At 38.2% G+C, this 15,032-nt stretch overlaps 2 protein-coding genes across 2 annotated transcripts; both read left to right on the forward strand.

Annotated features, from left to right (window-relative positions):
• The first annotated feature begins 908 nt into the window (after positions 1-908).
• Positions 909-7,138, forward strand: LOC132192270 (putative disease resistance protein At4g19050). The gene is made up of 2 exons (XM_059607547.1): positions 909-974; positions 2,831-7,138. The coding sequence occupies exon 2, from the start codon at positions 2,833-2,835 to the stop codon at positions 6,841-6,843; it is 4,011 nt and encodes a 1,336-aa protein (XP_059463530.1). The 5' UTR covers positions 909-974; positions 2,831-2,832; the 3' UTR covers positions 6,844-7,138.
• A 3,492-nt stretch (positions 7,139-10,630) lies between these two features.
• Positions 10,631-14,932, forward strand: LOC132191568 (putative disease resistance protein At4g19050). The gene has a single exon (XM_059606661.1). It carries the CDS (start codon positions 10,631-10,633, stop codon positions 14,930-14,932), a length of 4,302 nt encoding a protein of 1,433 aa, XP_059462644.1.
• Positions 14,933-15,032: the final 100 nt, after the last annotated feature.

Genomic DNA, 15,032 nt, shown 5'->3' on the forward strand with positions numbered 1-15,032 from the left:
ATAATAGCTTCTTCACTTTGGGGGCTTGAAGAATAAATCCAGTCAAAAAATGAAACTGTCGATGAAAGCAAAGAATTTGTAAAGCCACACCCATTGATAACTAATCATTACGACAAGCACATTTCTTTCCTTTTTGCTTTTGGAATCATATCGGTTCGTTGGGCAAAGTATCGATTTTTTAATTCCATCTTAAGTATCGGATATTTTCTTTTTTAATTTAGGCATGTTAAATCACGTGTACATAAGCTCAAATTTCATTTTAATAGGTGATGCCCAACATATAAAATATTTAATTTAAATAAAGTGAATTGACAAAGTTAATGTTTGAACTCATTAATTAGGTCATTTGTCTCTAATAGCTAATTAAGTTAATATATAGAAAGAGATAAAATTAATTATTTAATCAACACTTTAACAAGGCTATTAATAGTTAAGAATAACTACATCAGTTTGTAACTAAGGAATAACAACTGACAACTATAAAACTATGATGTTCATATAATTTGATGATTTGGCAGTTAAAATCAACCCTTGAATAGACAATTGTAAAATAAAAAAAATAAAAAAATTGATCGCTATGATGTCATTTTGTTATACGATAGTCGTAAAACAGTTGTTGTTATATCGCTTTTGTCATTTTGTTGTATGTCATTTAGTCATTTAGTTATAAGACTATACAAAAAGAGATTGTGTGAAACCGGCCGATAGGAAACCTAATTAAACTCTAACTAAAAACAACACAATATATAACACCGACAAAAGAAAAAGGCGGGTAAGCTGGTAATTTCATGCATGGCATCTTGTATTGGAAGTTGCAGTAAAGCATTTCGTACAGTAAACTGATCAACACTTATATATATTAAGAAGAGGCGAAGGAGGGCAATCCACAAGCGATCGAGATACTAAACAAACAAACACTCTCATCAATCTCTCTACTGTTTGCTTTCGGTTCATATCCAGCGAAAACGTACCAGGTTTTTTGTTCTCCATCTTTCTTCCTCTTTGTTTTGTCTTTCCTGCCAATGTTGTCAGTATATAGCTTGATCGATATCACTCTCAACTGCAAGTGCATGCTTTCCTTATAATTTGCTGCCAATGTTTCTGATTAATGTACAATATATTCATATATATGTTTGTCTGTGCAACGGTGCATGCTTGTTAACGATCTGATCACTCTCTTTAATTTCTCTCAAGGACCTCTAGCTATTTCAAGAGATATTGTAGAGATTGTATGTTAAAGAGTAGATAGGGTCGTTTTCTTTACGTTTTGGTTGTAGATTATATATATAGGGACGGAGTAAGGTGGGGGTGACGGGACAAACGTCCGGTTTCGCCCAAATTTTCTCAAACTCATGTATAGTAATTGCTGCATGTTCTTTATTAATTGTCCACGTACCCTTAAAGAAGAAAGTTAATTTGCCTCTAATTTGAATATGACCCTCGTAATAAAAGTAGCTAAAATTGTGAAATCTTCCTTTGTATACCTGTCAAAAGACTCAAAACTACGTTGGAATAAGGATTAATTTCTCATTTAATTTAGAAAGGCCGAAGAAGTATGAATGATCAAGAGTTAAACTTAGTTTTAATGGGAGTGAAGCCTAATTTTTAAGCCCACACACGCAGCATTTTGGGCCAGGGGTCAATATAATAAAAAATTAAATAAAAAATTAAAAAAATATAATTATTGCAATAAATAATTCAATGAAACTAAATTATTATTTAAAACATATAATGTAACTTACAATTTATTGTGTCACGCATATCATTAACTGGTTGAAAACCTTTTATTTATTTATTTTTTTTGTAAATATGATTTTCAGATTTTTTTTTTAAATCCAATAAATTAAAAAAATACTTTTTTTTTTAATGTTAATTTTCACACTTGAATTTTAATTTAATTTTTTTAAAAAATTTGTTTTATTTTATTAAGGGTATTTTTGCCATTTGGCGACATTGTCAATTTTTAGTAGTTTGAGAGGACATTGTCGCAATTGAAAGTTTGGAGGAGACATTGTAAATTGAGTAGTAGTTTGAGGGGATAATTTGACTTTTTCCTTAAAAAAAAAAAAAAAAAAATTAAGAAAAAAATAGAAAAACAAAGGGGTCATGGCTACCTTTGATCTATTTCCATCCAAATATGCTATATATATATATATATATATATATAAACAAAGGATGCCCCACTTTACATTTTGCTAACAAAAAGTCAAAACTTGTCAAAACATATATATTCAAACATGTGCAGTACACCTCTATATATAGTCTCTAGCTAGTCAATAAACTTTACATCAAATAGTTTCTCTCTTTCTTAAAAAATTCCAAGTATATAATTAAAATTTTATATTGATTTACATTTATTATTAAGTAACAAAATTATCTATGTAAACTTTTATATTTAGTTAATTTGCTCTCTTAAATTAATTAGCATGGCGTTATAATTTAATTTTAAAAATATTTTTGCAAGAACAAGAAAGAACGGACGAAGGTTATATATATAGAAGAATTAATTCATTAAATTCATACAAGTGTTGGTTTCTGCCTTATGGAGACCGCCTCAGATTCCACTAACTGACCTAATTAATCCCTTCAAGTTACGATTTTTATTTTTTATTTACATATATAAAAAGAAAAACAGAAAGCAGGTTATAGCTAGCTAGAAGGACAATTGAATGTAATTTTAATTAATTAGGTCGATAATTTTGTATCCATTTTAATACAAGAATATATAATATATTTTTGTGGTAATATATATATATATATATATTAATCCTAGCTAGTTAGTTGTTTTGATGTTTGTAAAAGTTGTAACGTTTCAATTTTTGGTTATCAGCTATGGCCTCGAGGGAAGAATATAAAAAGACAATAGTAGATTATCTGAAGGATGAAAAAGTGAAAAGAATTGTTCTGACTGGGGCTGCTGGAGTAGGGAAAACATGGATTGCAAATGAGATACGCCATTTATGTAGTGATGGGAGCCAGGCGGGGTTATCTTACACGCCCATTTGGGTGCCTTTGAACCAGCGAGGAGATTATAGCAAGCCTAATCTTCTTCGCAGGTATCTTTATGAGATTATTGCCCGTGAGTTGTCCCGAAATTCCACTGCTGAGGAGTTGGATGATACTGCTAGTAAGGAGGAGGATGAGCCAAAGGAGGAAAGCCTGGACCTGATGAAAGACAGGATATCCGCGCTCGCGGCCGCTAAGCTTCAACCAATGAAATCTGATGAAAACAAGTTTCTTCTAATTCTGGATGGTGTTCCTGACACATTGGATGAAGCTCCAATCATGACAGAATTAGAGGCCCTTCGTAAGCCCAGCTTCATGGCCATGGGAACAGCTTTGTTCAACAAGGTTTTAATCACCCGTAGATCAAAAGAGGTGGTGACCAAGGAAGTGGGCGAGACCAAGGAGATGATCGTGAAAAAAGCCAACGACACCAAACCCTTGCCTGATCAGGAGGAAAAGGCTAAGAATATTACTGCTGCCGATCAAACACCTGCCACAGAAAAAGCCAACGACACCAAACCCTTGTCTGATGAAGAGCGTAAAGTGATCGAGATCCAACCCTTGTCTGACGAAGAGGGTTGGGCGCTATTCCAAGACAAAGTCACTGAAAAGGTGGTTAATAAGCAGATCACTGATTTTGAAAAACATGCCAAAGATTTTATCAAAAAGAGCAACCGTTTACCAGCTGCGATCATTGTGATAGCAGAAGCATTGAAATGCATTGCGGAGCGGGAGCAGGAGCGCGATTCCGCGATTAATCTGACGTTGGAAGATGCCCTGAAAAAAGCAGCCACCCGCCTGGAGAAGCCCGACGGCTCTTGGCATAGCCCGCGCTTCTTTCAGAAACCTGGCAGAGTTCATTACAACGAGCTCATAGCTTGCTGGATATTGGAAGGAAATATTGTAGGTGCCGTTGACGGTGTGGTCCGTGTGGAGGAGGCATATAACGTCGGACATAGTGTTCTGATGAAGCTCGTAGATCTCCAGATGCTGAAAATGCATGATGATAACACAATTTCCATGGAAGAGTTGGCATTTACAGTTCCTGATTGTCTCGGGACTGATCTGCGATGGGATAATAATGTGTTCAAGAAAGACGATTGGTACAAAGGGGCGACGTCGAGTCTGCGATGGGCTGATGTGTTTGAGCAATTAGGCGATTGGCGAGGTGGGCGGGATGGATCGAGTCTGGGATTGGCTAGCGTGCTTGAGGATGGCGATTGGCAGGGGTTCAGGAGAATCACACAGATGGGTGGCATGATAAAAACAACGACCAGTAGCCCTGAGAGATGGGACAAAGTATACACGCTACTCATTGATGGAAGGCGTCTCTACAGAGAAGTTGCGGATAAATTCTTTGAGCCAATGAAGCGACTCCAGGTTCTTGCCATTTTTAATCCTACATTCAAATCACTTCCCAAAAGCATATCTGAAATGGGCGAGCTTCGTCTGCTCGTGCTCAGAGGATGTGATCCGTTGGAGAACATTGATCCCATCAAAGACCTCGAGTCATTAACGGTTCTGGAGATATCTGGTGCTGCCTCCTTGAAGGATATTCCGGGTGATCTTTTCCAGAAATTGAGTCAACTTCGAAGCCTCAAAATCTGTGCACCCCAGATAAAAGAGCTGCCTCCTATCTCCCACATGACTGAACTCCGTTGGCTCATCCTAAGCGACTGCTCAAGCTTGCAAAGTCTGCCAAAAATAAGGAAACTTACAAAGCTCCAGATTGTTGATCTCTCTGGCGCTTCCGAATTGGCAAAATTGGAAGGCAGAGCCTGGAAATCACTTGAGAATCTCCGAAGGCTTGACGTCTCCCGAACCAAGATTTCCCGCTTGCCAATCCTCGGCACACTTACAAATCTTACTACACTCGCATTAAGCCGCTGTGATCACTTAGCGAGACTGCCCAAACTAGTTGGCTTGTCCAACCTCCAAATTCTGGATCTTTCGGGTGCTTTGATGCTAAAGGAAATCCCAGACGAATCCTTGCAACATAAGGCAAGCCTCAAGATCCTAGATCTCTCTCAAACTGCCATCCCTCTTTTTCCTTCCAATTTAGCCAGCCTCTCTCATCTTGAGTTGCTTGATCTTTCTGGTGCCACTAAGTTGGTGAAACTGGAAGACAAAACCTTCGAAAAGCTGAGTTGCCTCCGTCATCTTGATCTCTCCAAAACCAATATTGAAAATCTGCCTTCACTTTCCAAGCTTGATAACCTCGAAGTTCTTAATCTTTCTGGTTGTAGTGCTTTGACAAAAATAGGAGATCAATCTTTTGATCACATGACCCGCCTTCAGCGCCTCCAACTCTCTGAAACTAAGATTGAATTCCTGCCGTCCCTTTCCAAACATGTCAACCTCCGTCAGCTCTTGCTAAGAAGCTGTACCAGCCTAAAACAACTTCCATCTCTGGAATCTCAGTTGAAACTTGAGGAGCTCGATTTATCTGGTGCACAGCTTCTGAAAGAAACTAATGTTGACTTCTTGAAGAATATGAACAACCTTCAGCTTCTCAACCTATCAGGGACAGGTCTCACGTTACCTTCCCTCTCCAGTCTCACCAACCTCACCCAGCTTTCCCTCGGAGGTTGTGTACTCTCAGAATCGGAGCCAAATTTTGGAGGACATACAAAGCTGGAGGTTCTGGATCTTTCGGAGATCACAAAGATTACTTCTCTAGCCTCCCTTGCAAATCTTACCAGTCTCCGGGAGCTTAAGTTAAGAGGCTGTTCGGGCTTAAAGGAGCTGCCAGATCTGAAATCGGGGGAGCTGCCAGATCTGAAATCGACGATCCATTTGGAGGTTCTTGATCTGTGGGGGACCGGAATCAAAGCTTTTCCCTATGTGATCTCAGAATTGACGAGTTTAAAGCACGTTGATCTGCCAGACATGAAGGATGTTCAAAATCTTGATTGGGGGAAGATAAATCGCCTGCCGGAGGAGGTAAACTGGGTTGAGTGCGGCATCCTCAAGCACTGTAAAAACGGGCCTTGCATATCTATGAGTGCTACCCAACTTTCTGAAATTCTCAAGGAACAAGCGAATCTCGACAAATTTCACATCTCTGTGTCCGCCCCTCTTAAGGAGGAAGGTGGTGCTAGAGATATCGATTGGCACAGAATTGACCCTTCCTTGAGAAATATCTACCTGCAGAAGTTTTCTGTTCCTGAGGATCATGGAGGGTTTCTGGAAATTGTTGGATTCGATAGATTTCCTGATGGTATCGAGGGTGGCATCGTAAAAGCAGAGTACATTGCTTTGATTCGCAACAAGTTCATGAAATCCTTGTCAGACTTGGCTGCGAAGGCAATTAAGGAGGGCGTGAGCGTGAGCGTGACGGCAATGAAAGGCTGCACGCTGGAGAAGTGCACCGAAATGGAGACCATTTTTGGCGGAGAAGAGAGAGAAGTGAAAATGAGGGGAAATCTAGAGACTCTGAGGGCGTCAAACCTTCCAAAGTTGAAGAATGTCGTCTCCAATGGGAAGGAGAAAGTTGGAGGGTTTGAAAAGCTTAGAGAGTTATATATGGATTGTTGCCCATTGCTGGAAGTTGTGTTTCCATCATCCCAGCTGCCAGAAAATCTTGAAATCCTCGAAATCAAATTCTGTGATAAATTGAAGACTCTGTTTGGTTCTGAAGCAGCGACAGAATATAAACTGCAGAAATTGAAGAAACTGCATCTCGTGGAACTGCCAGAGTTAACCAGCATTGGAGTGCCTAGGTCGACTATATTTCTATCTTTGGAGTTAGTCAAATTCAGGAAATGCCCCAAGTTGATGAACAACTTAAACGAACTTCTTGAATGCGGAGCAGGATTCAAAATTGAACAGTATTGATCGATCCAGGTTGACTGCTGCCATCTCTACAGATTTCAGTGACTTGAGCTTATATATATATATATATATATATATATGCATGCCATCTCGGATTACCGGGAGTATGTGTGTTTGTGTGTTAGTTTGGAAGTCCTTTTTTTGTTTTTTCGTTTGTTTGTTTGTTTGTTTTTGGTGTGAAATAAGTACTTGTGAGGAGAGAAGAATGGTTGTGTGTGTGTGTGTGTTTGAGTCCTATATTTTGTAAGCTCTATACGTGTCGGTTTGTAAACTCTATTAATTAAGCCAAGTCTTGGAATAAAGTTTGCCAGTTACTAAATCAACGCTTTATTTATTCCTGCCCAGCTTTATATATATATATTCCAATTGTCCACATTAATAATATTGTTTCTATGCCTTACTTGATGTATTCAAGTTGGTGCCATCAAGTCTCTTGACACACAACTTCAACTTTATTAAGGACACACTTGTAAATAAACAACTATTTGATTTAATTTGACGATCCTGTACAAAGAAGATGAAAACAATTAACCAATAGCAACAAATTTTATCCATCTCTATTTAGTCTTCAGTAGCAAATAAACCATGGTAGATGAAGATTTTTGTTTAGAGACCTATTCTAGTTTCATAGAATGCAGCACCACCTCATCACTCATACATGTGACATCCATGAAGAATGCGTGCAAAGTACATCTCATCCCAATAAATAGGGACTATCAACCCATAAAAAATTTTAAACATTTTTTTTTTTTTTTTTTTGTTCTGTTTTAGTAAGTTTATGTGTATATATATATACTAACTTGGATGGGACCTTGGGGACAAGGTCCTTTAATTTTAAGTGGAGGAATGATATGATGGGGATAAGACTAATTAGATGATATAAGTTTAGTAGTTGAGTTTGATTAGAATTTCAACCCATTGGGATTAGGTTATTTAAAATTAATTAGGATTATAGTTTATTTTGAATATTTGAAATCTTATCGCATACGTCTTGGGGTTGAGTTCGTATGTTTTATTTATTTATTTCCTTTTAATTAAGGGTGAAGTCTTATGATCTAATTTCCCACCTGACTACCCGAATAAGTAGAAAAAGTCTTTCATCCAAACAATGCCCTCAACAATAGGGTGGGTTCCCGGCCATCACTTAACCCTTAATTAATTAATTACGATGACGGTAAAAGATTACTGATAACAAAAAACAAAGCTAATTAAAGCAGAATGCTAAGTTAGTTTATTGAAGATTCTTTTAGTTAAATTGAAGGCTCGTCTTCTTTTATAGCTTTAGTTCTTCACTTGGGGATCGAGCTTGAAGATTCATATATATAAATCCTGTTAAAGATGAAACCGATGATGGAAGCAAAGAATTTGGAAAAATTAAATAACTAATCATTACGACAAGCTAGCATATTTCTTTCCTCGATCCCTACCTTCACTTTTTGCTTTTGGAATGATATTGATCGATCGGTTCGTTGGGCAAATATTTATTTTTCTAAGAAAATCTTATATATATATATATATATATATATATATATATATATATATATATATATTCATTCATCGAAGAAGCAAATCTTTTTGTTTTTTTTTTTAGAAATATTTGAAATTTTTTCCTATATTTAAGTAAGGGAAGAAGCTTTAATTAGGAAAGCTGCAGAAAATGCTCGATCTAGAATAAATACGACAAAAGAAAAAAGGCGGGTAAGCTAGTAATATTACACGCATCGTATCGCTTCGTGTTTTGCAAGTAGCAGTAAAGATATTAAAGCATTTGATACTCGATCAAGACTTGTATATATATATATATATATATGTATGAAGATTGAAGAAGAGGGCAATATATCCGCAAGCACTTGTGCCTACCGATTATCTAAACAAACACTCTCATCAATCTCTCTGTTTTGCTTTAGGATCATGTCCAGCGAAAACGCACCTGCAGGTTTTGTTCACAATCTTTCTTCCTCTTTGTTTTGTAATTGTTTTTCCTACTTTTTGATTCTCTTTGCTGCCATTAATGTTGCCATGTAGCTTGATAATATACAAACCATCCAGTCTCCCAACTGCATTCTTTTGTTCCCAATGTTTCTGAATATTGTACAATATTTTTAAGTCAGAAATAAAATATGTTTGGCTATGCATGCGTGCATGCATGTTAACAATCTCTCTCTTTAATTTCTCTCGGAGGACCTGTGTTTCAAGAGATATTGTAGAGCTTTTGATTCATATATATCTAGACTATTTGTATGCTAAAGAGTAGATAGAGAGTTGTTTTCTTTACATTTGGCTTGTAAATAGTCCAATGCAAGACTCACGAGTTGTTATTATGGCTTTGCAACACCTCTCTATTGTTTAATATTGAAAGATTGTTGACATTAATTATTTCAAACACCATGCATTAATTCCATCCCCCTTCCTCCTTTTGGAAGGCTAGAAAAGTTTACAAACTTTCGTGCCCACCATGTGATGGATCTTATTGTACTGTGGCTAGATTACTCTCTCTACCTTTATTCATACACTCGTTTTTCCCGCTCTCTTTTTATTCCTATTTTTTATATTGATTTAAATTTACTATTAAGTAATAAAATTGTCTATGTAAAGTACTTTTATGTTTCGATAGCTCTTATAAATTATTTGTTGATGAATATATATATTTTATATGTCTTAATTGAATGAAATTGAAATATATAATTGCATGTAGTTAGTTGAGATTATGGATAACGATAATTTTATTGAATTCCAATCGAATTTTAAGTGAGTTTGTGTCAAGGTAGATTTAGTGAATCTTGCAATAGATCCTTGATTGAAAAAAAAATATATATATGATTATTGTCTTAATTAAGAAGTTTGATACGGACACAACACAAACCCAACTTATGGTAACTTCTCTCCTACGTGTAAAAAAATTTGAATTTTAAACCAAACAAATTGTCTTTTTTCCCACATTTTCGGAATCCCAAAATCCTCTTTCTCAATTTCTTTTGTTGTTAAATGACACGTAGGAGAGAAGTTGGCCATAAGTTGAATTTATGTTGTGATTTTAACATTTTCCCTTAATTAATGATAGAAACCAAATTAGCAAATTCGTTGAGGACACCTGAATAAATTAATGCTAGACATGAAAAATTTACAAGTTACATTTATTTGTTTAGAACGATAATTAAATTTTGTTGAAGTATTTATTTATTTTGTTAGTTATATTTTCAATAATTTTAATAAATTATTGTTTGTATCTTCTAATATTGCTCCCAATGAACCAAAATCCGCATTGGTCAACAAGATAAATGGAAATTAATTTCGGATTTTCTATATAAGGCACTAATCTTATCAAAACAAAAGCGCAATCGGATTTTCTGGAAAGACTTTGGATAGGCAATTTTTACAAATTTAGTCCAAGGAATAGTAAAGTTACAAAGCTGTTTTGATATAATTTGGAATTTAATTAGTTGAATTAATTAAGTGACGTAGGGTCCAAAAATCACATATGATTATAAAGAGCCCCTTAAATACTCTTTAATTAAGACTTAAGAGCTTTCAATGTGGTTTCAAAGAAGAAATCTTTAACGTCTCTTCTAGTACTGATTAATAGCCATTGATCTAGGGTTCTTAAGATCCATATATATAACCCTAGCTTCTTTTTTGCCCTATAATCATGCCAAATTTATATCCTTATTATTATTTTTTTTATTAAATTTTTTAACTTATGGAAGCCCCTTTTATCTTGTTCTTCTAAATCAAACTGTAACCTTTGTGATCTTTCGTAAAAGTTGTAACGTTAAATTTTTTGTTATCAGCTATGGCCTCGAGAGATGCAGATCTGGAAGAGAGAATTGTACAACTGTTAAAGAAAGAAGCGAAAACATTAATTGTTCTCACTGGGGCTGCTGGAGTAGGGAAAACATGGATTGCAAAAAAGATAAGTGATCGACTAATCAGCGAGGGCTCATCTTACATGGCCCTTTGGGTGTTTCAGAACCAGCAAGCCTTTTCCAAAAAAGACCAAACCGAATCCTCCTCCAAAGAGACCAAACCGAGTCCTCTTCATGAGAATATTGCCCGTCAGTTGTCCGTGCTTTCCACTGTTGAGGAGTGGGATGATAATATCAGTAAGGAGGAGGAGCAAGATCATGAGGAGAAAAGCCTAGAAAGCTTAAAGAAGAAGATATCTGAGAAGATTGACAAAATGAGAGCTGCAACGCCGAAGTTTCTTCTCCTAATTCTGGATGGCGTTCCTGATGATACAACGAGTGAAGTTAACATTCTCACAGAACTAGAAGCCCTTCTAGATCTGAATGAGAAAACTCCATATAAGGTTTTAATCACTACAAGAAGATCAAAAGAGCCTGTCAAGGAAGCAAGTGAGATTCAGAGCAAGGAAATGGAACAACAAGTGATCGAGATTCTCCCCTTCTCTGAAGAAGCGGGATTGACTCTATTTCAGGAAAGTGTCACTGAAAAGGTTAAGAAGATGGTTGTTTTTAAAAAGCGTGCAGGAGAAATTGCCAAAAAGAGCAAGGGTCTGCCAGCTGCAATCAACATTATAGCGGGAGCCTTTAATCGCATTGGAGAGCTTGATTCCGGGATTCTGACATTGGAAGGTGCTCTGGAAGAAGCAGCTACATGTGAGGAGCTGGCACCTGATCATGGTGTAAATCCACTACTGCGCTGCGCCTATCACATGTTGCTGAGGAGTACTGATAGGGCTTTGATCAACTGCTGGTGGCATAGTCTGCACTTCTTTAGCAAACATGGTGGAGTTCATTTCAATGAGTTGATAGCTTACTGGATATTGGAAGGATATTTAGATCCTGTTGAACTTGTTGAGAAGGCCTATGAAAAGGGACATCGCATTTTGATAGAGCTTATAGATCGCCACATGCTGAAAATACAAGATGGTAACAATGTTGTCGCAGAAGGATTGACACTACTCTCAGTTCCTGATTGTGGCCGAGATGGATATGAAGGGACATCCAGTCTAGGATTGGAAAGTGTAGTGTTCGAGGATGGCGGCGATTGGCAAGGTTTTGGGAAAATCACACCAGCTTATGGTATGATGAAAACACTCTGCAATCCTGCAAAATGGGACAAAGTATCCACGCTACTCATTGATGGAAACCGTCTCCGCAGGGAAGGCCCAGCAGATAAATTCTTTTACAAAATAATATTGAAGGGACTCCGAATTCTTGCACTTTTGAGTCCTGCTTCCAAAACACTCATGCCCTCCTCAAGCTGGTCTACAATGGGCGAGCTTCGTCTGCTTGTGCTCAGAGGATGCGATTTGTTGGAGAAAATTGATACCATCAAAGAACTCAAGTCATTAACAGTTCTGGAGATATCTGGTGCTACCTCCTTGACGAAGGATGTTCCGGATGATTTTTTTAAGAAAATGAGTAAACTGCGAAGCCTCAATCTCTCTGCAGCCCAGATCAAATCGCTACCTTCTTCAATCTCTGACCTGATTGAGCTCCGTTGGCTCATCCTGAGGGGGTGCTCTAGCTTGAAAACACTGCCAAGACTAAAGAAACTTACAAAACTCGAGGTGCTTGATCTCTCTGGTGCTATCAAATTGGAAACTTTTGAAGACGTCGCATTGAAATCACTTGCGAATCTCCGAAGGCTTGACGTCTCCCGAACCAAGATTTCCCGCTTGCCAATCCTTGGCAAACTTGAAAATCTTACTACACTCGAATTAAGAGGCTGTGAACACTTAGCGAGACTGCCCAAACTACGTGGCTTGCCCAACCTCCAAGCTCTTGATCTTTCGGGTGCGGTTATGCTAAAGGAAATCCAAGATGAATCCTTGCAAAATAAGACTAGCCTCAAGATCCTTCATCTCTCTCAAACTTCCATCCCTCTTTTTCCTTCCAATTTAGCCGGCCTCTCTCACCTTGAGTTGCTTGATCTTTCTGGTGCCACTAATTTGGTGAAACTGGAAGACAAAACCTTCGAAAAGCTGAGTTGCCTCCGTCATCTTGACCTCTCCAAAACCAAAATTGAAAATCTACCTTCACTTTCAAACCTTGATAACCTCCAACTTCTTAATCTTTCTGGTTGTAGTGCTTTGACAAAAATAGCAGATCAATCTTTTGATCACATGACTCGCCTTCAGCGCCTCCAACTCTCTGAAACTAAGATTGAATTCCTGCCGTCCCTTTCCAAACATGTCAACCTCCGTCAGCTCTTGCTAAGAAGCTGTACGAGCCTAAAACAACTTCCATCTCTGGAATCTCAGTCGAAACTTGAGGAGCTCGATTTATCTGGTGCACAGCTTCTGAAAGAAACTAATGTTGACTTCTTGAAGAATATGAACAACCTTCAGCTTCTCAACCTATCAGGGACGGGTCTCCCGTTACCTTCCCTCTCCAATCTCACCAACCTCACCCAGCTTTCCCTTAGAGGTTGTTCACTCTCAGAGTCGGAGCCAAATTTTGGAGTACATAAAAAGCTGGAGGTTATGGATCTTTCGGAGACACAGATTACTTCTCTACCCTCCCTTGGAAATCTTACCAGTCTCCGGGAGCTTAAGTTAAGAGGGTGTTCGGGCTTAAAGGAGCTTCCAGATCTAAACTCGCTAATCCATTTGGAGGTTCTTGATTTGTGGGGCACCGGAATCAAAGGATTTCCCTATGAGATCTCAGAATTGACAAGTTTAAAGCACGTTGGTCTGCCAGACATGACGGGTGTTGAAAAGATCGAGTGGGATAGGATAAAGCGCCTGCCGGAGGAGGTAAACTGGGCTGAGTGCGGCATCCTCAAGCACTGTAAAAACGGGCCTTGCGTATCTATGAGTGCTACCCAACTTTCTGGAATTCTCAAGGAACATCCTGATCAGTTAGCGAATCTCGACAAATTTCACCTCTCTGTGTCCGCCCCTCTTAAGGAGGAAGGTGGTGCTAGAGATATCGATTGGCACAGAATCGACCCTTCCTTGAGAAATATCTACCTGCAGAAATTTTCCGTTCCGGAAGAGGGTGCACGGTTTCTGGAAATTGTTGGATTCGATAGATTTCCTGATGGTATCGAGGGTGCCATCGTAAAAGCAGAGTACATTGCTTTGATTCGCAACAAGTTCATGAAATCCTTGTCAGACTTGGCTGCGGGTTTGAAGGCAGCGAATGTGGGTGTGAAGGCAATGAAAGGCTGTATTCTAGAGAGGTGCACCGAAATGGAGACTATTTTTGGGGTAGTGGAGGAAAATCTAGAGACTCTGAGGGCGTCAAACCTTCCAAAGTTGAAGAGTGTCGTCTCCAGTGGGAATGTGCAACTTGGAGGCTTTCAAAATCTTAAAGAGTTATATTTGGACTGTTGCCCAGTGCTGGAAGTTGTGTTTCTTTCATCCCAGCAACCAGAAAACCTCGAAATCCTCAAAATCAAATTCTGTGATAAGTTGAAGACTCTGTTTAATTCTGAACCACAGACAGAATGTAAACTGCAGAAATTGCGGAAACTGCATCTCATGGAACTGCCTGTGTTGACTACCATTGGAGTGGCAGAGTCGAAGACGGCGTCAAACGTTCCAGAGTTGAAGCAGACTGTGCAACTTGGAGGCTTTCAAAATCTTAAAGAGTTATATCTGGATCGTTGTCCAGCGCTGGAAGTTGTGTTTCATTCATCCCAGCTGCCAAAAAACCTTGAAATCCTTGAAATCAAATGGTGTGATAAATTGAAGACTCTGTTTAATTCTGAACCACAGACAGAATGTAAACTGCAGAAATTGCGGAAACTGCATCTCATGGAACTGCCTGTGTTGACTACCATTGGAGTGGCAGAGTCGAAGACGGCGTCAAACGTTCCAGAGTTGAAGCAGACTGTGCAACTTGGAGGCTTTCAAAATCTTAAAGAGTTATATCTGGATCGTTGTCCAGCGCTGGAAGTTGTGTTTCATTCGTCCCATCTGCCAGAAAACCTTGAAATACTTGAAATCAAACGGTGTGATAAATTGAAGACTCTGTTTCATTCAGATTCACCTTCAGAATATAAACTGCAGAAATTGAAGAAACTGCATCTGGTGGAACTGCCAGAGTTAACTAGCATTGGACCGATTCCACAACGTTCGGTATCAATTGAAGTCACGAAATGCCCGAAGATCCAAAACTAGGGAGAAATTGCTGAAGCTGGCGCACCTATATATTGAGAATTAAATACTGAAGAGTATTTTGTTACGAATATATACGACGTCCATCAATCTGTCGGATTAC

This window comes from Corylus avellana, chromosome ca9 (assembly GCF_901000735.1).
Source record: "Corylus avellana chromosome ca9, CavTom2PMs-1.0".
In the NCBI taxonomy this organism is placed as follows: Eukaryota; Viridiplantae; Streptophyta; class Magnoliopsida; order Fagales; family Betulaceae; genus Corylus; species Corylus avellana.